General features: G+C 37.1%; 1 protein-coding gene across 1 annotated transcript in view; it reads left to right on the top strand.

Moving 5' to 3' along the window:
• Window positions 1-25,317, top strand: part of LOC150100631 (fibrillin-1-like) — a 1,594,375-nt gene that overhangs the window by 886,408 nt on the left and 682,650 nt on the right. Inside the window, exon 35 of the mRNA XM_090401848.1 lies at window positions 10,978-11,100. Within this exon, the coding sequence (XP_090257974.1) occupies window positions 10,978-11,100 (123 nt within the window). The remainder of the gene's footprint in view (window positions 1-10,977; window positions 11,101-25,317) is intronic.

Below are 25,317 nucleotides of genomic sequence, written 5' to 3'. Positions count from 1 at the left end.
GCTGATGATAACGGACGAATTGCAACCAAAAAGAATAGGAGATAGGCAGGAGGGTGGCTGTTCATTTGAAGTAGTCTGGTGTGAGATTAGGGCCAAAGAGACAAAATATAAGTTGGTTGTTGCTATAGGCCAGGGAGTTCCACAGATGATATAGAAGACATGTATTGCCAAATTGGCACAACGAGGACAGGTTGAGTGATTATTATGGAGGACTTCAACTATGGAGATATACACTAGAAAGAAAGAAAGATCACATGGCAGAAAGGAAATAGAATTTATACACCTACTAAGAGGCAATTACTTAAGCCAGCATCATGCGATGAAGGGGGACTAGGAATGGGACAGTTACTGCACCTGGTCATAGGATCAGAAGAGCTATCCATACCAAGATGACTGCATTGCCTCCAGTTAGTGAAAGTGACCATGAATGAGGAATATTCTGTCAAGAAAGGGGTATATATGAAACTACAAGGCAGGTGATTGTGACAAGCTTAGGAAGAAACTTAAATCTGTTCCATGGCATAAAACACTGCAGGGTAAGAATGTTAGTAGTACATGGGATATAGCTAAATGTTATCTAGAAGAATCAATATTAAATTGTATACCTAAGGTAAGGAGGTTTAATCAGGTTGGAATTAGATGGATGAGTAATATCATCAAGCATAAGCTGCAGAAGAAAAAAATGCCATAGAGGGTATATGAAAAGGAAGGTGACCAGCATGTCAAGGAAGACAAAATCAGATTATAAGAAAAAACTAGCCAAGCAGGTCAAAGGAAATTCAAAAGAGTTATTTTGTTATATGGTAAGTAAGAGGAAGAATGACTATGGAAGATTAACCTTAATGAGTGATGATGATGATGATGGTCATGAGGAGACAGAAGCAGGTTGAGGTTAATGTAAATACATCTGTGGGATTAGATGGGATATCAGCCAGGGTTTTGCGAGAATGTGCAAGGGAACTGCCATTGCCTCTGACTAGGCTCTTAATTTAGTGACTTGGTTGGTGAGGGTAGCTAAAGAGAGGTATAAACAACAGTTAGCTAATGAAGCCAAAAAGAATCCTAAGGAGTTCTTTCGATATGTAGCCAGCAAAAGAAAGAATGTGGAAGGATGACATTGATTGCATAAAATGGTATAAAGACAACTGTTGCAGAAGGTGTGATGGAGATATTTAATGAGCAGTTCATAAAGGTCTTTCAATCTTGTGAATGTGACTTCATGGAGAGATTCAGAGCAGTTGATGATGGGAAAGAGAGACAAACTGACTGTAAGTGAGCAAGAGGTGTATGGGGAATTGAGCAAACTAGATGTAAACTAGATGTATATCACCAAGTAGAATGTGCCAGGGAGTTGATGCCAGCCTTGACATATTTTTTTAATATGAGTCTTGCACTGGGTCAAGTTCCTAAGGAGTGGAAGGAGGGCAAGATTGTGCCACTTCATAAAGGAGGTGATAGAACTCAAGCACCAAACTATAGACCTATCTGTGTGTCAGGTGTTGTAGCTACGTTCTTGGAGAAGCTTGTGAGAACTAGGATCCAGAGTTGGGTTGAAAACAGTGGTATTATTTTTGATGGACAGCATGGATTTGCTAAAGGGAGGTCATGTAGTAATCTACTTACTTATTACAATAAAGTGACTGCTTCCATGAACAGAGGAGAAGGATACACAGTAATATACTTAGATTTCGCAAAGGCTTTTGATAGAGTACCTCATGATAAGTTGATAGTCAAACTACAGCAGATGGGGTTGGATATTAGATTGGTGTATTGGATTGGAGACTGGCTATCAGATAGGTATCAACAAGTTGTGTATGGGGAGCGATATCCAGGAAAAGGAAAGTTACTAGTGGTGTGCCTCGGGGGTTTGTTTTAGGGCCATTGCTGTTTAACTTGTATATTAATGATATTGGTGAAGATTTGGATGGAGGTATTCAGTAGTTTGCAGATGATACAAAGTTGGGATGAACCATGAAGAGTAGAGAAGATGTTGTGGCCGTACAAGAAGACTTGAATAAATTGAGTGATTTGGCACGGGAATGGGGATGTGAGTTCAATGTTGCAAAATGTAAGGTTTTAAAATTTGGAAAACAAAAATGGGATGTAGAATTTATGCTTGGTGAGGATATATTGTCAGAGGTGGAGGAAATAAGAGATCTGGGGGTGATTGTGGATAAGAATCTGAAATTTAGAGGACACATAGCCAAAATTGTGAAGACAACACGAGGGATTCTGGGAATGATGCAGAGGACACTGACTTGTATAAGTAGGGAGATTCTTGTTCCATTGTATAAGGCTTTGATTAAGCCACACATGGACTATTGTGCCCAAATTTGGTCACTTGGTTTTCAGAAGGATGAAGAGATGTTGGAAAGGGTCCAGAGGTGACTGACTAAAGTAGTTTCTAACCTCTGGAATATCAAGTATGAGGAAAACTTGAGAAGATGCAACTTGCAGAGTCTGGTGGACAGGAGGAAGAGGAGAAATATAATAGAGACCTACAAGTTAGAAAGAGGTTGTTATAGGATCAATGCTGGAGAGGTTCTTCGGAAAATAGTGGGAGATGAGGAGAGAACCAGAGGTCATCCCTGGAAACTGTATAAAGAGGGTGTGAGTAGGGGAGTGAGAAGCAGGTTTTTTCATGCAGAGTTGTGAATGATTGGAATGCCTTGCCTGAGAGTGTGGTGTGTGCAGAAAATTTGAGTGTGTTTAAAGCATGGTATGATGAGCTGTGTGTATGATAAAAGGACCACCTAGGTGAGTCTTTGACTCCATTGGGTCTTGTGTAATAATAATAAAAAAAATAATAATAATAATAGCCTAGAAATATCAAAAATATTAAGAAAAAGTTAGGTATGTCAATTAATGCATAAAATATATGTAGATATTAGGTTATTTTATCATTTCCTGCCATAAAATATATACAAATCTATTACAAAAAGTTAAAATTTATCAAAACTTACGTGTACAAACACTTTCAGACCATACATATCCATTTGCAGTCTAGAATAATATAAACGAACTTAAAGATGCAGTATTAAATCATCCCTGCATAAAATTAATTGTTATTAATTAGTTAAATTAATTAGCATAAAATAAAAAAAATTTAATGATTCATTCATTAGTGTATAGGCTAGGTCAGGTTGTCACAAACTTCATGCTAAAGTGGAGCCCTAGAGCAAGCATAATTTTTTTGTGAAGCTCTCACAACTAAGTCTTTGAAATGAACATGAAAAAAAGGAAGAAATCAGTAAACACTCACCATTTTACAATTTAGTGTTCTGTAAATTTAAAAAAATTTTGTTCATTTTAATTACTACAGTTCAGTTATTATTTTGAACTGCAGAGTTTTTCAAAATCTGGTATGATGGACGTAACATGTAGCATCATATATTTCATCATGTCATCAATTCATTAATTGAAAATAAATAAATAAATCACACAATTAGAGGCAGGTGACCAGTGGTGTGCCTCAGGGCTCTGTGCTTGGGCCAATGTTGTTTAATTTGTATATAAATGATATAGGAAACGGCTTAAAGGGAGATATTCAGTTGTTTGCTGATGATGCAAAGTTGTGTAGTGCAATAAAAAATCAAGCTGATGTTGAAAGTTTGCAGGAGGATTTAAATAAGCTGGTAAAATGGGCAAAAGAAAATGGATGTCAGTTCAATGTGGAAAAGTGTAAAGTCTTGCATTTTGGGATTAAAAGATTACCAGCTGTGTACTACATAGATGGAAAGGTACTCCAAGAGATTGATGAGGCTAGGGACTTAGGGGTATTGGTAGATAAGGAGATGAAGTTCAGAGGACACATTGCTAAGGTGTCCAAGATTGCACATAGGATTACTTGGTTGTTGAGGAACACACTGACATCCAGAGATAAAGAGGTTATTATTCCCCTTTATAAAGCATTGATACTTCCACATTTGGATTACTGTGCTCAGGTCTGGTCACCTGGATTCCTTGGAGATGAGGAGGCTGTGGAGAGGGTTCAGAGAAGAGTGACCAAGTTGGTGAGTGATATAAAAAATGCTCCCTACATTGATAGATTGAGAGCTTGTGGATTGCAGAGATTGGCTGATAGGCGAAGAAGAGGGGATATGATAGAAACATTCAAATTACTAAAAGGTTTTTATAGGATTGATGCAGGGGAAATGTTTCAGCTGTGTGATAGTGATGGAAGAACAAGAGGTCATCTCTGGAAATTAAAGAAGAGTGTGGTTAACAAAGGTGTCAGAACAAGGTTTTTTGCCTGGAGGGTGGTGAATGAGTGGAATTCATTGCCTGACTTTGTTGTGAGCTCTTCATCTGTAAATGAATTCAAGAAGAGATATGACAGATATTGTTTTGCTAGTTTGGGTCTCCCGCGATGAGTCTACTGACTCCATGGAGATACCCGTAATAATAATAATAATAATAATAATAATAAATAAATGTTTGTAAACAAGATTCGCAGATTCCTAGAATTTCAGGTTGTGGAATTCACTTTGGTAAACCCTGGGCTTGGATACCACAAAGCAATCGAATCAATTTCACTAGGCTACCATAAAGCAATCATATTGCTGCTTCTTCATTATTAATTCATGAATCGTTATACCTGCAAATAAATATGAATAATTTCTTTTTCTTGTTATCTTTTCATTTTTGATTTCTAAGTGTTAGTAATACGTATAACATCTACAGTGTTTTGTGTCATATAAGACAATATTGATGTAGGTACTAACAGAAATATGCTTCATCTTGTAAACAGACAATGCAAACTTACAGTATCGATAAATACAGAACATACTGTAAATGTATTTTCTCTTCCTTATGATTTTCTTAATAACAATTTCTTTTCTCTAGCTTACTTGGTTGTAAGAATATAGTATATATGTTACCAGCAAAGTGTGAAAAGCAGGCATTGTATAGAATGCCTAGGCATTCTATACAATGCATGACGTTTTTAGGCAAAGTATTAAATGTCTGTTTTATTTTAATATTTTACATACTTTCCCTAGTCATTGTATACAATACCTAGGCATTATATAGAATGACAAATACTATTTCGGCAAAGTATGAAAAAGGCTTTTATTGAAAAGATGCTTGTGAAAATGTAAGAAGTACAAAATGTAAGATACCGGAATTTTCTACAAAAAGAGAAAAAGACCAGTGCTGAACTACTTGTTGCTACAAGGTAGACTGGAATGGCATTTTGAATTGCTAGACTGGAATGGCATTTTGGCATTTGGTCTTGCAAGTACACCTCACGAACCCTTGGCCGCTACCCGTGGACTGAGCGGAAGCTGCTGACTGGAGAGCTATTTCGTGGTCAGGAACGACTCCAACTCTTAGTAAGTCCAAGTCGGTAAAAACCATCGTCTATCACACTCATAACAACCACCAGCAGATTGTGCAAGTCACCTCGTCCCTTGTCGATGTCTGGGATAGGAACTTGCACAGTGGCCCTAAAGGTGCAGGAGGAAATTTTTTGTCTGAATCCATTTTCATTTTTTTGGCCTGTATTTCCAGATTCAATTTAGATCGAATTTTACCTTTGACAGCATTCTCAATATTGAAGCAAAGAGTACACAAAATATTAACATCATATCCTTCTATTTTCTCACTTGCATCGTCTTTACTCTCATGTCAACAGGCGGCATGAACGTTTCGGTGACAGTTTCTGCACATATGGGTACCACTGGTTACCTTCAAACAGACACAGCAGGTAGCAGAACTGGAAACCTCTTTGGTAGACATGTATTCATCACTACTTTCGTTTCTTCCATCGTCGACTACAGTTTCACTATGTTTTGTGCAATAGACTCTTTCTCTTGGATAGGGTGATCAGTTTCTTCTTGTATTGTTTGAATGTTTTCCGTCATTTTTTCCAGTTACTCCTCAGTCTGTATGTCTTGTAAAACATTTTGGGGTAAGGAAGACGTTGTGAGACCCACTTTAGCTTTGCAGCCAAAGAGAGCTTCCTATGGTGTTCTCTTAATCCCAGAATGAAATGTCCTGTTCTTCATAAGTTGCATCAAACGTAGTCCCTTACTCCATCAGTCAGTTTTTTCATCTTCCATCCACGTACACATCATATTTTCAATGTCCTGAGTCGCTCTTTCGACACTTCTTTGGCTTTGTGAGTGGTGAGGCTTGCCATGGATGATCTTCAAAGTTGGCTAGTACTTCTTTAGGCTTCTCACCACATTATTAGCAAATTCTCTGCCATTGTCAGCTTGAAGAATCGATGGTGCTCCAAGCAAATATGTCCACGAGATTATATGCCACTTCTTCCACTGTCTTTGATGTCAGAGCCTTGAGAACCACAAACTTAGTGAGATGATCTTGGTATACCATTATAAACTTGTATTCCCTGTCAGGATGACTGAAAAATCAATGAGATCGACTTGACAACGGGAATTGAACTCGGAAGAAATCATAGGCTTCACTACAACACCCTTTTAACACCTTTTTGTTTTTTCTGGTACGGCTCACAAAGGTGAATGTACAGCTCAATGTCATGATGAGTGATATTCTTATACTTTTGTGAAATTTCTTTCAACATTCTGTCACGTCCTCCATGGTTAATGGCCAAATGAGCTTTATGAAGTACATTAAATAACTCAGAATCTGTGACATAAAACTGGATTTCACTTATGCCTTTTTTAACAGGATAAATCAACTTACTTTTGTTTCCTACGACCATCACATCATAGCGATTCAGCAGCCAAAAGTCACATGGTATCTTCTTAGAAGTGATCTTAGCATTTTTCACATCGTTTACTAACTTTTGGTAGGTAGTTTCGGTTAAAAAAATGCAGTTTTTAGCAGCATTGACTCTAACTTTAGATTATTCTTCGTAGAATCGTCATTTCATGTCAACATGACGTGATTCCTGCCCGGACAATGTAGCTTGCTCAGCCATTTGCATGTGCAAGGTGAGCATCGAAAGTCAAACAAAGCCAGCAGTGCAAATGCTGGAAGTTTTTTTTTTTTTTTATTATGTTGGGCAATATACGAGAGGTTGACTGGTCAACCCTATAGTACTTTAGTACCATATATCGGTAGTGGGATGGGAAAGGAGAAATTTGTTGACATTCGATTTAAAAGCCTGTATATTGTAGTCCTTGGGAAATACATCAGGGAGAAGACTGTTCAGCAGTAGCAGGGATGAATGAGGAGGAAAAGAAACTTGTTCTATGGGTTTCAAGGTGTACTGTGAAGGGATGTTGGGCGGTGACTGTATATGTTCCAATGGGTTTAGTACAGAGTGGAGGAATTATTGATGCTGTTTAAGATGAGCATTTTCCATGAAAATATTTGTGGAATATACAAACTGCAGAGACTAAACAGCTATGTGAAAGTGGGGGTAGTGAGGTGGTAAGAGATGGATCATTTATCAGTCTAATTGCTGTCCTCTGTATTGAGTCAAGCATTTTGGGGGAGCTTTTAGGAGCCCCACTCCAAATGTGAGAACAGTATTCGATGTGCTCTGACTGTCTGTCTGAGGCGAGCGTCAAAAGTCGTGTGACTCGCCTTTCCACATTAAAAGTCACTGCCGGAAGTATTTTATATTTTGCCAATTTGCCTTTTGGCATTCTATAGAATGCGTAGGAAATGTGTCAAAATCTAAGCATTTCATACTTTGACGTCCTACTTTCAGCATTGTATAGAATGCCTAGGGATTCTATACAGTGCCTAATTTCACACTTTACCGGTAACATATATATACATACATAACATACAAAATATTTGTTAATTGACTGTTTATGTTATCGGTAAGGCTTCTGGTCAACAGTAGGCTATTAGTAGTTAAGTTTTGGGGTAGTCAAAAGTTATCCATGCCCATAACCCCTGCGTTGTTCATGGGTCAACTGTATATATTTCTTTACTTAATTCTCTGTAATTAAGAAAACCTGCTCTGATGACGAAACAGTATTTTTTCAAGGCATTCAGTAAGCGACGTAGCATTCTCACACCAGGTGAGAAAATTAATCTCTTTCTCTCCTAAAAAAAGATTTTTAAACATCCATGGCCACAGTGGGATTTGAATCTACAACCAGTTGGTTTGGAGGACACTATCCAGTAGCCTAAATTCTGAGATCCTTGGTGCAAGCCAAAAGTATCAACTGTATGCATAGCAGATATTTAATGTATAGACAACTTGACATGACTTGGGAAGAAGTGAAGGGTGATCATTATAGGTTATTTCAATTATGGCAATGATTGGAATGAAGCAATTACATCAGGAAATGAGAAGAATGAATTTCTCATTTTCCTAATGAGCAGCAATTTTAAGCAATGTCTAATGTTTGGCCCATGAGGAGTAAGTGTCTTATATCTGGTTATATCATCAGAGAATATAATGTGAATGGCATGTCTGATCCTCCCCCACTTTGTGAGGGTAAACATGGGGTGATCAACTAGATAGCAGCCACTCATATGAGAACTTCTATGAAGAAGGGATATGCACAGTGTTCCCATTAAGTAATGAGACAACAATTATTATATCAAAACAAACAATTATATTTGGAATTGTCAGTTACAGATTTGAAATAATCTCCCTCCAACTCCTCACAATGTTTACATCTGTTATACAGGTGTTCGAAGGCATGGCAAAAATCCTGAACTGGAATCTCCTTCAGTGTCTGGATCACACCACATTTGATGTCCTCAATGTCACTGAAGCTTTCTGCCTTTCAAGGCACACTTCATCTTTGAGAAGAGGAAAAAATCTGTGGGAGTCAAATCTGGTGAATAAGGGGAATGTTTGATCACACAGATCAACTTCGAAGCCAGAAACTGCTTTGCAGGAAGCACACAGTATGCAGGCTCTTTGTCATGCAACAGAAACCAGTTGTTGGAACAGTTCTTTCCTGACACATTGCATGCAGAAGTACAGACATTGCATTACTCCTAAATAATATTGACATTACTCCTAAATAATATTGACCATTCACTGCGGTGCCCTCTGAAACAAATTCGCAGTGAATAATTCCAGCAGTGTCAAAAACAAAAATAATAAAAATTGTTTTGACATGTGATTTTTGTAACCTAACTTTCTTCTGTCAAAGAGAAGACGTTCCATGCCATTCCATGCTCTGGCGTTTCATTTCCAGATCAAACTGAAAACGCCAACTTTCATCACCAGTGACAATTCTTTGCAACACATCACAATCTTGATGAACTGCATGGATGAAACTTTAACAACATGTAACTTTGTGCTCTCTCTCTCTCTCTCTCTCTCTCTCTCTCTCTCTCTCTCTCTCTCTCTCTTTGTTCGTCTGTCAATGTGTGCAGCACAAATCTCAAACAGATCTCTTTCAAAGATTAATCTGGCCATTTCTTTACTGACACTAAGTTTCTCAGCAAGTATCTTAGTGGTTATTTGCCTGTCATGGGCAACAATTTCCCTAGATTTCACCATATTTTCATTTGTCCATGCACCACACTGTGGCTCATCCTCCAGGGACCTCCTCCCATCTTTAAATGTTGTAAACCAGCAGAACACCTGTACATGGCTCAAATGGTCATCATCGTAAACTTATTTTATGTCTTGGTACACTTCTGTAGCAGTTTTTCCTAATTTATAGTAAAATTTTATCATGGCTCTTTGCTCCATGATACAACTTCTGACACGCTCCACTCACACACTCTTACTTCATATAAAACAGTTGCCATATAAAAATTGTTGAATTAGCTGACTCAAAAGTTGCACTTGCGATTACAACACACTGTAGTGATCAAAACTCATTACTTAATGGGCACACTGTTTATGTGAAACTACAAGGTTGATGATTATGAAAAGCTCTGGAGACAACTGAGAGCTATAGCATGGAAAGACAATTTGAGCAGAAATAAGATAGATGCTGCTTGGACATTGATCAAGAGTTATATAACAGCAGCAATGTCTGAGTATATTCCAAAGTAAAAAAAGGATAATCAAGGTAGGAGTAAAATGGATGAATGAAAAGATTAGTGATGAAATCTGGAAGAAAACACAATGTAAATGCTAGTAATAATTAGTTGCATGAAAAGTCCAAAGAGCAGGCCATGAAGGTGACTTGATTGGTGAAGACTGCAAAAGTGCAGTATGAGAAATTAGCTAATCAACCTAAGAAAAATCCTAGTGAGTTCTTTCAATATATTGCAAAGTGTTAACCTGCTCGTGCATATTTTTTGGAAGGATCCTATATGATTAATACCATCAATTGTTAGATTTAATGAGAACTAAACTCTGGAAAATAAAATGAGTTTTATGCTTCAGAGTTACGAAACCTAAAAGGATGATTGTGTTAAAAACATTTACAATGAAAATCATCTATTATCTAAATGGGAAAATTGGCAGCACACAAACTTTTTTTCAGCAAACAATGGGAATAATAATTAAGAAGTACAAGAACTAAGAGATCTTCAAGTTTACTGTCACTTCAATTTTTTCCTCTTCTCAAAGATGAAGTGTGCCTTGAAAGGCAGAAAGCTTCAGCAATGAAGTCTATAATCTTTGCATCAACTGGAAATGGATAAAAATAAATATCATACCTGAACGAATGGTTCAACTTAAATGCTCCATATTTAATCATTCCATTAAATCACATGTCACAAATATATCTGAGATATAAATTTAACTTACTTTATTAGATCACAATCGATGGTATCCTGGTGTTATTAATATACTTCACCTACAAAACAAAACTTTGCATTTCACTTCCTGCTGTCATCTTTTTAGTAAAGCCACACCAATCAGGCAAGCTGTATACTCAGTAAATCCTGAAGTATAAGTCTGGTAAGTAAGAATATCAGGACCAGATTTTTTGCTTTGAGAGTGACGAATAAGTGAAATGGAGGAAATGGAGTGCCTGAGTGAGTTGTGAGTGTGTTGTCAGTTAATGAGCTTAAGAAGACATATGATAGATATTGCATGAAATAATGGAGGTGTGGATTCTGTTAAATAATAATAATGATGCTAATGAAATTACTCTTTGTATTTTTCAGATATTGATGAATGTGAAAATCCTGAGATTTGCCAGTATGGAACATGCATTAATACCCCAGGTTCATTTATTTGTCAGTGTCCACCAAACTATCAGCTGGCATCTAGTGGAGCAGGATGCATTGGTATATGATAGATAAAATTTTAGATAGAATTTTGGAGGAGATCTATGATTGATTTATTCCCCACCTCCAGACTAAAATTGAATTTTCTTATTTATCCTGAATAGTTGTTCATTGGTTATTTACATTAGACATTTACATTATACATCAAATATAAATTAGAAAAACTCGAAACCCTCAAAGAAAAAACAAGTTTCTTATAATTGTTTTTATTTGGTGTTCTTATACAAAAAATGATATTCTTAGTTTGAAGATACAAAATTATTTTTGAGTTGAACAGTTTCTAAAATTACTAGTCTGTGAATAACCTAAGCCTCTGTAACCCAGTATAGATGAGCTCTTAGGTTAAAAAAAATCCATGTTCGAATCCTGTCTTTGATATGAGGAACTTTTATCAGGCAGTTTTTTAATCAAATGGTAAGTTCCAGTCTCATATGGAGGTAGAGAGTTTTTTTTCTCTTTGTGTTTTTCATTACTTAAAATAGACAGACCAACCAAGACATGCAATGTACAGACATAGGATACTATGAAATAAAGACTAACCACCGTATTCCATTGGATTTGGTTTTGAACACCTGCAGGTGAAGTGTGGGTCTATGTGTAAGCATAAATCAGAGAGAGAGAAATAGAATAATCGGTGAATATGCCAACTTTTATTATTAGTGCAAATATTATTTTCCATACCTCCATGGAGTCAGAAGAGTCATTGCAGGAAGCCAAACACTAACATAGCCAAACCATAATACCTATTATACATTGCCTAAAACATTCAGCATTGAAGCACTTACCACCTACTCAAGTAATGCATTTCATTTAATCACCACTTGTCATACAAAAAATCTACTGTTCACATACTCACATAATTTATAGTATCCAGAAATGATTGCTCATTCTCCTATATGTATTTTCTGTGCAGTTCTCCTGCATCTATCTGATAGATGCTTTGTCTCTTTCCCAGAGCAAAGTTCCAATATAATAAACATTGTTTTATCATCTCTGGCCGAAGTGTATGATTTTATGTATAACAATATTCAGGGAGACATCTCCATTCTTCAGTGTGGAATAGTAAACTATTCAAATTTTCTTTTCCAACAACCTTCCACCAGAGCTTCCAGATATTTAGTCATCAGAAAATAGTTGAAGAGAAGAAGGACATCTCTTCTCCAACCTTGAACTTCTATTTAATTTAACTATTGGCAATAGTTAAATTAAATAGGAGTTGTTTAAGTGTCAAAGCTAGATACTCGGGAGGAAACCCCTACATCACCTTTGACTGAATCTTTGACCTAATGCCAACTCCTCACCTTCAATCAGTAAATCCCATTAGGTTATCCACTGGTTATGGAATGAGAATGGACTGGCACTTTGGGACTCAGTCATCCAAATGAACTTTGTATTGGCTTAAACCTAAATCAAACATGATGATATTATTATTATTATTATTATTATTATTATTGAGGCCTCCATGGAGTCAAAAGACTCATCGTGGGAGATTCTTCCTAGAAAACACAAAGTCTGTCATTTCACACCTTGAACTCATTGACTGTTTGTGCTTTCATCACTCTCTTAGGCAATGCATTCCATGGTTCAACCACCCTCCATGCATAGAAACCGTTCCTCACTCTCTTGCTCACAGCTTCCTTTCGTAACTTCCAGGGATGGGCCCTTGTCGTTTCTCCTTTCTCCTGTTCCACCAAGCGAAAGACCTCCCAGTGTCAACCTTGTAACTACCTCTCAACAGTTTAAAAGTTTCAATCATATCACCTCTCCTTCTATCTACCAAACTCTGCAGTCCACATCCCTCAGCCAATCCTCATAATTAACATTGTGCAGTCCTAAAACCATATTTGTTATCCACCTCTATACTCTTTCCACAGTTAATTTATCCCATTCAAATCCTGGGGACCAAATTTGAGAACAATAGTCCAATTGGCAGGAAATTTCGATAAAACTTGTGGGGGCAATCAAAATGGGAAGTTGAACAATGAAACTTATTCGCACCTCCGGTTCCACAGTAAGTTCTACTAAAGAGGAAGTGAAGGAATTTTTTGAGTCATTACAGAAGGTAGTAAACATAAAGAAAAAGGAAAAGCTTGCCCTGGGAGATTTAAACATCAGAGTAAGAAATTAATCCCATGCCTAATAGAAATGTTTTGAGATAATTGCAAAGCAGAGCTAATAATAGCAGGAAGTGCCTACTGCATTGCTATGCAGGACACAGATTAATCATCACTATACAGTTATTATTATTATTTATTATTATTATTACCCCAACACCTCATGGAGTCAAAGACTCCATGAGGTGTCTTTGACTCCATGAGGACCTTAAAATAAATGTGTGTGTGTGTGATAAAAGGACCTCATCTGGGAGGTCCTTTTATCACACACACACATCTCATCATACCGTGTCTTAAACACACTCAAACTCTTTGCAGACACCACACTCTCAAGCAAGGCATTCCAATCATTCACAACTCTGCATGAAAAAACCTGCCTCTCACTCCCCTACTCACACCCTCTTTATGCAGTTTCCAGGGATGACATCTGATTCTCCCCTGATCTCCCACTATTCTCTGTAGAATTTCTCTACCATTGATCCTATAACAATCCCTTACCAATTTGCAGAGTCCACCAGACTCTGCAAATTACATCTTCTCAATCTTTCCTCATACTTGACTTTCCAGAGGTCAGAAACTACCTTAGTCAGTCGCCTTTCAACCCTTTCCAACATCTCTTTATCCTTCTGAAAACCTGGTGACCAAATCTTGGCACAATAGTCCATATGTGGCCTAATCACAGCCTTATACAACTGAACAAGAATCTCCCTACTTCTGTACGTCAGTGTTCTCCACATCGTTCCCAGAAGCCTTTGTGTTGTCTTCACAATTTTGGTGATGTGTTCCCTAAATTTTAGATCCTTATCCACTATCACCCCCAGATCTCTTATTTCCTCTACCTCCAACAATATATTCTCACCAAGCATAAATTCTGCATCCCATCTTTGTTTTCCAAATTTTAAAACTTTACATTTTGGAACATTGAATTCACATCCCCATTTGCTTGCCCAATCACTCAATTTATTCAAGTCTTCTTGCAAGGCCACAACATCTTTTCTACTCTTCATGGTTCGTCCCAACTTTGTATCATCTGCAAACAACTGAATACCTCCATCCAAATCTTCACCAATATCATTAATATACAAGTTAAACAGTAATGGCCATAAAACAGACCTCTGAGGCACACCACTAGTAACTTTCCTTTTCCTGGATATCGCTCCCTCATACACAACTTGTTGATACCTATCAGATAGCCAGTCTCCAATCCAATGCACTAATCTAATAGCCAACCCCATCTGCTCTAGTTTGACTGTCAACTTATCATGAGGTACTCTTATCAAAAGCCTTTGCGAAATCCAAGTATATTACTGTGTATCCTTCTCCTCTGTCCAAGGAAGCAGTCACTTTATTGTAATAAGTAAGTAGATTACTAAAACATGACCTCCCTTTAGCAAATCCATGCTGTCCATTAAAGATTATACCATTGTTGTCAACCCAACTCTGGATCCTAGTTCTCACAAGCTTCTCCAACAACTTACCACAACACCTGACACAGAGATAGGGCTATAGTTTGATGCTTGAGTTTGATCACCTCCTTTATGAAGTTGCACAATCTTGCCCTCCTTCCACTCTTTAGGAACTTGACCAAGTGCAAGACTCGCATTAAAAAAATATGTCAAGGCAGGTGTCAACTCTCTGGCACATTCCTTCAGAAGATGCGGTGATATATTATCAAGTCCCACAGCCTTATTTACATCTAGTTTACTCAACTCCCCAAGCCCTCTTGCTCACTTACTGTCAGTCTCTCCTCCCCATCATCAACTGTGCTCAATCTCTCCATGAAGTCACATTCACAAAATTGAAAGATCTTTATGAACTGCTCATTCAGTATCTCCACCACACATTCTGCAACAGCTGTCTTTATACCATTTTCTCCAATGAATGTTATCCTTCCATAATCATTCTTTCTTTTGCTGGCTACGTATCGAAAGAACTCCCTAGGATTCTTTTTGGCTTCATTAGCTAACTGCTGTTCATACCTTTCTTTAGCTACTCTCATCAACCAAGTCACCCTCCTTGTCTGGTCTTTGTAGACCTCATGAAATTGGAAATTTCCACTTCTCTTATGCTGCCTCCACAATTCCCTTTTTCTCTGTATCGTATGCTTAATCTCTTTATTCATTCATCTCACACCTATCGTATTTAACCTTCTCACCCTTAGAATACATTTATACATTGCATTTACTAGATAGTTTTTGAAAATCCCCCAAACTGCATTGATCTCTTTTCCTGCTAACTCCTCATTTCATGCTACACCCGAAAGCTGTCTCCTGAGCTCTTCATAAAAATCCCCCAAGCTGCATTGATCTCTTTTCCTGCTAACTCCTCATTCTATGCTACACCCGAAAGCTGTCTCCTGAGCTCTTCGTAATTACCCTCCCCCCCTTGTAGTTCCACATATACCCTTTTCTCACAGGGTTCCTCACGCTGCTGGCAACCACCCAGGTAATCACCTCATGGTCACACTCACCAATTGGTGGATGATTTGACACCTCATTTATAATCACATCCTCTGATGAGATGAACAAATCCAAGACCCTCAATCCTTGTGTGCCCCCTATTACATACTGTCTGAGGTATTTATCCCTCAAAAACTGAAGAAACTCATATTTTTTACTTCCAGTTGCTATCTCATCATTCCAGTCTATATTGCCATAATTAAAATCACCCATAATGATGACCCTTTTCTTATTTGCTTGGCTAATTTGACTATACTTTTCACTATCACCACCATCCACATTACCTGGTATATAACAACATCCCACCAAGTATTTGATTCCATTCACCTCTATCTCACACCATACTGCCTCAAAACCACTGCCACTATTTCTGTCTTGCATCTCTACTTTGTATGGGCATAACTCTTTCTCTATCATCAATAGCATCCTCCCCTCCCTTTTTACCCCTTCTATCCTCACGAAACACATCATACCCTTCCATCTCTATTCCTGTCAGGATGTCATCCTGTTCCAACCATGTCTGACTTATTCTGATAATCTTTCGGTGAACAGACGCAATTAGTGCAACCATTTCATCTGCCTTGTTTCTTATGCTTCTAGCATCTGTATACAAACACAACAGCTCATTTCTGGACCTACAGCTAGTTCCACTGATACCACTCACTTAATGTGATCTCTCCATGCTCGACTTGGGCCATTTCCCTTTCTGCTTCTTCATTTTAGTACCCTTTTCAATTCAAACTGTTTCCTCTTGCTCCCTGGTCATCCCATTCCTTTCCTGCCTACACATGCTCTCACCTCCTCTTGGAGCATCCCTCCTGAGCCTCCATGTTTCCCTGCTCCTCTTGCACACCCATTCTCTCATTTTCTGTACTCATATCACTCACTTCCCCATTGATATTCACCTCTTCAATCTCTCATGTCTTACTCTCCTGCTCTTCCACATCACTCCCCTCTCGATCTGATTCATTCTCTCTATTCACTTCTCTACCTTCCAGCAGCAGTCTCTCCAAGCGACTCACACTATAACCACACAAATGCAGGCCATCGCTTCCATACAGCTCACTTCATCCCTCAAGCTCATTCCACACATTAACAAACTATACTCCCATCTTCTCCTCGCACATTTCAGCCAGCATATCATTCATAATTCTTGCTCTCCGCCTCATTTCACCACAGTTATACCTAGGCAACACACTGACTACCCTTCCTGTCACACTATTCTCTTTTATCCTTCCAAGCAGCCTCCTGATATCCATTCTGACATGCTCTTTGTCCTCTCTCAAATCATTTGTACCAATTAATACTATTACCTCTTTTGCTCGATCCCACCTCATATTTAATGCCTCAATCACTCTACTCGTTTTACCACCTGGAAAACATACCTTGTGCATTCTATCCTCTAGCACACCTTTAATAATGGAGTCGCCATACAACGCCACTCGCTCATCTTTCGTTAACTCTTTCATGACATCATGATTTATTTTAATAGTTTTGACCTGAATTCTCTTAATTTCATTCCGCATCCATTTCATTTCTTGCCTCATCCAATCCAATTCAACTTCCGAATTTCACGAAAAACATTTTCTCTATCATTCAATCTTTCTAACTCGCGTCCGCCACTTCTCATTTTCACTCTCATTCATCCTTCTTTGTTTCCATACTTTTGGTCCAATATACGTCCAACTTTCGCTGTCATTCTTCTCACTTTCACTCTCTTTCATCTTTCTTTGTTTCCGTACTTTCTGTCTAACATGCATCCAACTTTCGCCATAGTTCATTCTTTTTTCGCTATCATTTATTGTTTCGTATTTTTTTCATTTTCGATTTCTGCATCGCGGCATGTCTAGTTTCATTCGTTTTCTTCCGCCACTCTCGCCTCACTTTCGTCCCTTTTAACATACAGTTTTCAGATCGCTCTTTTTTTTTTTTTTTTTTACTGATTTTTTAACATTTTTTCGCCTCTCTTTCTCACCAACCTTCTCTTTCAAACGTGCACTCATTTTCCCTGTGAAATTCTCGCTACTAACACTTTCTGTCATCAATTTCATATTTGCATTCATCAGTTTCTCGTTCAGGTCACACTTCCCAGACACCCTTCTTCCATCCGCTCTAAACATCCACAAATCATTTATGTAATCGAAAGAATACCTATAACAGACCTTACACTTGACGAAATGACTGAAATCTAAATTAAAGTCATGGAATGACAATGCCGCTGCGATTTTTTTTTTTTTCTCTGCAAGTTACTAGGTCTAATAATAATGATTTCATAATTAAATTTAGGCAAGAAAAATCCCCCACACTGATAATACCGGTAGCACACAACGTTTACAGCCGCTCTTACTCAAACAATTACGCATATATACTTAATTATTCCTAGAATAACTTATCTCCATCAGGAGCTCTTCTTAGACACTTCCACAGCACTTGGCTCACCTAACGCCCTCTATCTAGTTCCAACATAAAAATGTAAACAAACATGTAATTATAAGGTGGGTAATTGTGAGAAGTTCTGTTGTTGGGTTGATGAGAAGATGTTGACACTGCATGTGAAATGATAAAGCAGTATCTGACACATACATTGTATAACTGCATACCAAGAATTAAACAAATAAATAAAGTAGCAGTGAAATGGATGAATAGCGATATCAAGCAAGTAGTGTTTGGAAAAAAAAACAAAACAAAACAAAACAATTGGCAGTGATCAGATGCATGAGGCATATCAACTACAGGCTAAAAAACATGACATGAAAAAATGATAGAGAGAAAAGGGAAGAATTCTTCTCCTATGTGTCAAGCAAGAGGAAGAATAATTATGGCAGGCTGACACTGGTGGATATTTATGGCAGCAGAATGACAGTTGGAAAAGGATGTAGTTGAATTATTTAATAAGCATTTTATCAGAGTATATCATACTAGTGTAAATGATTCTGTGCAGCATATAAAGGGTGTCCCCAAAATTCACACAAGATTTAAATTTAGCGCCATTTGTGCGGTAAAGTGTTGCCAACGAGGAAAAAAAGACAGCGTGACAGCTGACAGTTCAGGGTTATTAAAAATGGAGCACTATATGAAAGAACAATGCATTTTCATTGTTGAGCAATATTTTAAAAATAATGAAGGTTTGACAGCTACAGTTCGCAATTTTCGTACAAAATATGGTCGGAATAGTGATTTAACTTCATCAACTGTGAAAAGATTAATTAAAAATTTCAAGGAAACTGGATCAATTAGTGATCTTATACACTCTGGCTGTCCTTCAACAAGTCGTTCAACAGAAAACATCGAAGCAGTTCGTGAGAGTGTTGCTGAGAGTCCAGGAACATCAATTCGGCACTGTGGTCTTGAATTGGGCATTTCAAGAAACTCTCTACAGCGTATTCTCACAAAAGATTTGCATTTTTATGCTTACAAAGTTCAATTGACTCAAGAACTGAAGCCTACTGACCACACACAGCGAAGAGAGTTCGTTGAATGGATTATGGAACAACAACAAGTGGATGCTTATTTTTCGAACAAAATCATCTTCAGCGATGAGGCTCATTTTCATCTTGATGGCTTCATTAATCGACAAAATTGTCGCATTTGGGGTTCAGAAAATCCACGAGTGATTGTTGAGAAACAAATGCATCCACAACGTGTCACTGTTTGGTGCGGATTTTGGGCTGGAGGCATCATCGGTCCATTCTTCTTCGAAAATGCGGCTGGTAAGGCAGTAAGAGTTAATGGTGCTCGCTATCGCGATATGATAATCCAGTTTTTTCTGCCTAAATTGCAAGATATGGATGTGGGCGACATGTGATTTCAACAAGATGGTGCCACATGCCATACAGCCCGAGAAACAATTCAATTACTGCATGAGTCATTTCCTGGTCATGTAATTTCCCATTTTGGTGATCAGAATTGGCCGCCCAGATCATGTGACTTAACGCTGTTGGACTTTTTTCTTTGGGGTTTTTTGAAGTCTAAGGTTTATGCCAACAAGCCCACGACCACCCATGCCTTGAAGGAGGAAATTGAGCACTGTATCAACGAAATTCAGCCACATTTATGCAAAACGGTCATGGAAAATTTCGACAAAAGAGTGTGTATGTGCCAGCAAAGCCGTGGAAGCCATTTACCCGATATGCTATTCCATGCATAACCCTATACTGTATACTTTTGAATCAATAAGAAATTACAATTTTTAATTAAAAACCTGTGTTTTCTATCAAAATTACTTCTTGCGTGAATTTTGGTACACCCTGTAGAAGAGAGGCAAATATTAGGAGAATTAAAGGTGAAAAATCAGAGGTGTATCAAGTGTTGATTGGGTTAAATGTTAATAAGGCCATGGGAATGGATGACACATTCCCATATATTTTTAAGATGTACTTAAAAATATATGGAGATACGTTTGACCTGGTTATTAAATGAAAGTCTTGCAGTGGAAAAGGTTCTTGAGGAGTGGAAGGAAGGCAAATCAGTACCACTGCACAAACTTGGTTCTAGGATAGAAACCTCCAGTTTTAGTCAAGGTATTAGAGAGGTTGGTTAGTAGAATATAGGACTGGGTTAATGGACATGGGATTCTTTAAAATGATCAACGTTGATTTGTAAAAGGTAGGTCTTAAGAATATACTTGCATTTTATGATAACATGATGAATGTGCCAGATAAGGTAGATTCATATGCAGTGATATTCTTCGAATATGCAAAATCATTTTTAGATGGCCTCACGATAGGTTAGTGTACAAGCCAGATGATGGGAATGGATAATAAATTTCTTAGATGGATTGGAATACATTATGAAAATTATGGAACCAACTACCGTGTTAGAGTAAAACTTTAGTTTAATGTAAAACAAAATAAACACTCGACATTTCGCCTTCATATTAAAGTCATCATCTGGAGTATACACATATATATACAAAGAAACAAGCTATACAACAATCTACATGGTGTGCTAAAGTTACTGATCAACTGTTAAACTATTAGCCTGACCTCTGGTGTACAAAAAAAAAACCTTACTACATCAAAGTTAGAGTCCTTTTATTATTATTATTAGGTTAAAATTAAATTAAGCTGGAGAGCAACATGTTCACACCAAAAATTACTTATATAAGTATACATATAAATTACAGCAAACCAGTATGGATAGTCACCAATAAAAGCTAAAAATTGCTTAGAGTCCTAAAGTTGGGGTTTGCTGGAAAACTATACAAGGTAAGTATTACCTTACCTTATATTGGAGAAACTGGACATACAATCCCTATCCATAAAAATGAACATAATCGGCACATTAAATTTAGCAATTTTGGACAAGCAGGCCTCTCAGATCATGCTCTTAACACCCTACACCAAATTGCTTAGAAAAGTACTTGTCTTTACATCGTACAAAAACTTGGTATGAAAGGAAATTTAAAGAAGCATGTGAAATTTCGATTAATTACTCCAATCTTGACAATAATGGTGGCATAAAAATCCCAAAATTTGGATGGCACACATTCAGCCCACTTAGTTTTCTAGCAAACACTGACTTTAGGCCTCTAAGCAATTTTCAGCTTTTATTGGCCACTATCTGTACTGGTTTGCTGTGATTTATATGTATACTTATATAAGTAATTTTTGGTGTGAACATGTTGCTCTCTAGCTTAATTTAATTTTAACCTAATAATAATAATCAAAGGACTCTAGTTTTGATGTAGTAAGGCTTTTTTTTTTTTTTGTATACACCAGAGGTCAGGCTAATAGTTTAATGGTTCATCAGTAACTTTAGCATACAATATAGGTTGTTGTGCAGCTTGTTTCTTTGTATATATGTGTATACTCCAGATAATGACCTTAGTGTGAAGGCTGATTTATTTTGGTTTATATTAAACTAAAGTTTTACTCTAATGCGGTAGTTGGTGCCATAATTTTCATACTGTATTTTGATCACTGCGTAAGCATTAAAGAAATAGATGGATTGGAGATTGGCTTTTTGAACAATACTGACAGTCATGTATGATAGAATAGTGTTGCAAAAAAAAAAAAAAAGGATGGTAACAAGTGATGTGTCCTAAGGTTCTGGTCTTGGACCCTTGCTGTTTAACTTATTTGTTAATAATATGCTATGTATTGACTGGGAATCTCAGTTGTTTGCTGATGATACAAAGTTAGGTATAAAACGAGCACTGATCTTAATTCTCTTCATGAAGATTATTTGAATAGACTTTTAGCTTGGACAAATGAATGAAGTTATTAATAAGTGCAAGATGTTGCATTTCAGAGTGCAGAGATATAAGGCTGATAGAACTGTGCTTCAGAAAATGAATGAGGTTTGAGATCTGAGAGTGATAGTATCAGTAGATTGATGCTTAGAGATCACATTGTAAGTATTGCAAAGATTGCACATTGGCATTGCTGATATGATAAGAATTATGCTGACAGGTAGGGATAAAAACATGGGTGTGCCACTGTATGAGGTTTGGCAATTTAATTCCTGGAACAGCAGCATAGTGTCGTTTGGTTGGTGATTTGGTTGGAGTCACGTGAGTAATCATGTTTATAGATTTTTTAACTAATGTGTGTGCGTAAACCTCAAGATGATAGAACCATTTGCTAGTTGGCTATTGCAAAATGTATGAGGTTTGGCAATTTAATTCCTGGAACAGCAGCATAGTGTCGTTTGGTTGGTGTCACGTGAGTAATCATGTTTATAGATTTTTTAACTAATGTGTGTGCGTAAACCTCAAGATGATAGAACCATTTGCTAGTTGGCTATTGCAAAACCAATAGAGATCTGCTTATTAACTTTGGGGTAAAAATGTGTGATCAAAATTTCGAGCAGCATGTTAAAACGTCAAATTTTGTGTGAAATCATCAAAACTGCTATTGAAACATTGGAGCTGTTGAAAGTGGCATAATGTGGATGCTCTGAAAAAGTCAAGTGTCTTTGAGTGGCATAAGAGATTCAAAGGTGGGAAAGAAGATGTGAATGCCAACCCCAGAAGTGGGCAACCAAAAACAAAAGTGATGGATGCAAATGTGAACAGAGTGTGAGATTTGTTACGGTCTGACAGACAATTAAGTGTGCGATTAATAGCTGATGAATTGCAAATGAATCAAGAAACAGTCAGGGCAATTTTAACTGAAGAATTGGTATTCAAAATATTTCTGCGAAGTTTGGCAACTATATCATTGCCTTTGATCTTGATGGACGAACGGAAGCAGCAGTGGCTTCAATTTGCGACTGATCTTTCTGCAAATAAGCACATGTTTCCGAGAGTAATTGCAGGTGACAGTGATTAATCACAGGGGTATAGTCCACTATGAATTCATTAAACAGGGACAAATTGTCAACCAACAATGCTATTTAGAGGTGCTGAAAAGATTATGAGCTTCGGTTCAGAGAAAAAAAGACCTGAATTGTGACCTGACAAATGGATCATCCATCACGACAATGCTCCAAGCTATAGTGCTCTCATCACAAGAGTTTCTAGCCAAAAAATTAGGTCATCCTGCTTATTCACCCGACTTAGCTCCCTGTGATTTCTGGCTGTTTCCAAAATTAAAGCCTGCGCTAAAAGAATGAAGATTTTCTGACATCGGTGATATCCAGCATAATGTGATAAAGGAACCCAAGAGTATTCCAGAAAAAGAGGTCCACGTCTGTTCCCAAAAATGGAAACACTGTACTGTCTAAACCAGTGTATAAATGCACAAGGGGACTACTTTGAAGGTGACGGTAACCACTAGTGTATAGTTCAGAACATTCTGGTGCATTCTGGGAATTAAATTGTCACACCTCATATAAAGCACTGGTCAGACCTAGACTTTTGTGACAGATTTGGTCACCTGGATTTCGTTGGAGACATTGGAGGATCCAGAGAAGAATGACTAAGGCAGTATCAGAACTCTGAAATGTTGATTACGGAGATAGGTTAAAAGCATGTAAATTGCAGAGTTGGTGGATAGGAGGAAAGGAGGTGATAAGAAGAGATGTTTAAGTTAGTGAGGGGATTTTATTTGATTAATTCAGTAGGGATCATAAAAAGAGTAGAAGGTAAGAGAGGAAAAGCAAGAGGCTATTCCTGAAATTTGTGTGGTGAAGAAGGGTGCCAAGAGTTGATTTTTTACATGGAGAAGTGTGGGTAAATGAAACACATTACCAGAATGTATTGGGAATGCTGATAGTATTGAATATTTTAAAGTTCAGTATGATAAATATGTTGTCGAGTGAAACTTCCGTGATGAATCTGCTGACTGCATTTCAATTGGTGTGATAATAATAATAATAATAAATTAACATGAAGAGAAGACATAAGAAATTACAAAAGTTGCATTGACTATAGCATTGTTAAATACTGGCATCTTCGGATGGTTCAGGATACAAGAGTATGCAGGAGATTTAGAGGTGATCATCACTTGGTTTTAATTAGGATAAAAATTAATATCATATTGAAAAGAAAAACATGTAAAAATGTTTATAAAATAATTGAAGTCGAGCAGCATTTAGTGGTGAATTGTAGACTCAACTGTACAGATATTCAAGGAAAAATGAAAGAGTTTGAAAACCAGAATCAAAATTTTTATTCCCATTAGCAAACTTGGAAGAAAACATTGAACTATTCAGCTCAGGAGATATGTACTGAAGTTGTCAGTGAGGATAGAAAAATCAGAAGTCTCTGCTATTGTGGATGATTCAAGAAGTTAAAGAGGCAGTCCCTGGAAAAAAAAAAAAAAAAAAAGGGAGCATATAAAATATTCCAAGCATGTAAATCAGCAGATTTCCCAAGAAAATACAGAGGTGTCAAAGTAATTGAGCTGTGTGTACAAGTAACTAAAAAAAAAGTCATGGCAAGACTGGTAATATGGATGACAAATATCATGAACATTTTCAATAGCCTGCAAAACATATACTTTACAGATTATTGAAGAACCTTAGAAATGAAAGAAAGTGTGGTTAAAATAATTCAGAGATGATAGAAGTGATATAAAAACATCAAGATATAGATATTCTGGATATCTGGAATAATCACTTTGAAAGTTTATTGAAGCAGATAAGCTGCAAAAGAGCTGTGGACAAATATTTAAGACAAACCCAGTCAAGAGTGCATATCAATCCCTGAAATAGAAAGACTATCAAAAACTTTAAATGTGAAAAGGCAATTGGATTGGTAATATTTGATTCCATGTTGTAAATCCTAATCAAATATGGATGTATAAAAGTTATATAGTGTTTAGTAATTGAGAAATTGTTGGAATATAGAAAGGATCTATGCTTCAGTTTGGTAGATAGGTGTCAAAAGAAAAACGTTTCAAAACACTACAGTTATATAGGATAAATGGAGCATTATAATAACAAGTAATACCTAGTCAATATTTATGTTGTAAGCTATCATAAGATAGTTTGATGTAAAATCAGGTGTAAGACATAGGTACACACTACACACTATCTCCACACTTATTCGTCATCTATATAGATCACATTACGAAAAAAAAGTGACAATAAATCTGATGTCAGTCAGAGACATATAACTGAGTTCTTTAACTTATGCAGATGATGTTATACTCCTAAATAGAGAGGAAGTTAACATAGTGCATATCACAAGCAATGCTGCTGCATGTATCGATACTCCAGATAAGTAGTGAATATTAGTAATTTTGCTAATTATGTTT

Source organism: Typopeltis vanoorti, chromosome 12 (assembly GCF_054136105.1).
Source record: "Typopeltis vanoorti isolate ZY-2024b chromosome 12, IOZ_Tvanoo_1.0, whole genome shotgun sequence".
In the NCBI taxonomy this organism is placed as follows: domain Eukaryota; kingdom Metazoa; phylum Arthropoda; class Arachnida; order Uropygi; family Thelyphonidae; genus Typopeltis; species Typopeltis vanoorti.
Note: the sequence above shows the minus strand (reverse complement) of the source record. Positions and strands in the feature narration are given on the sequence as shown.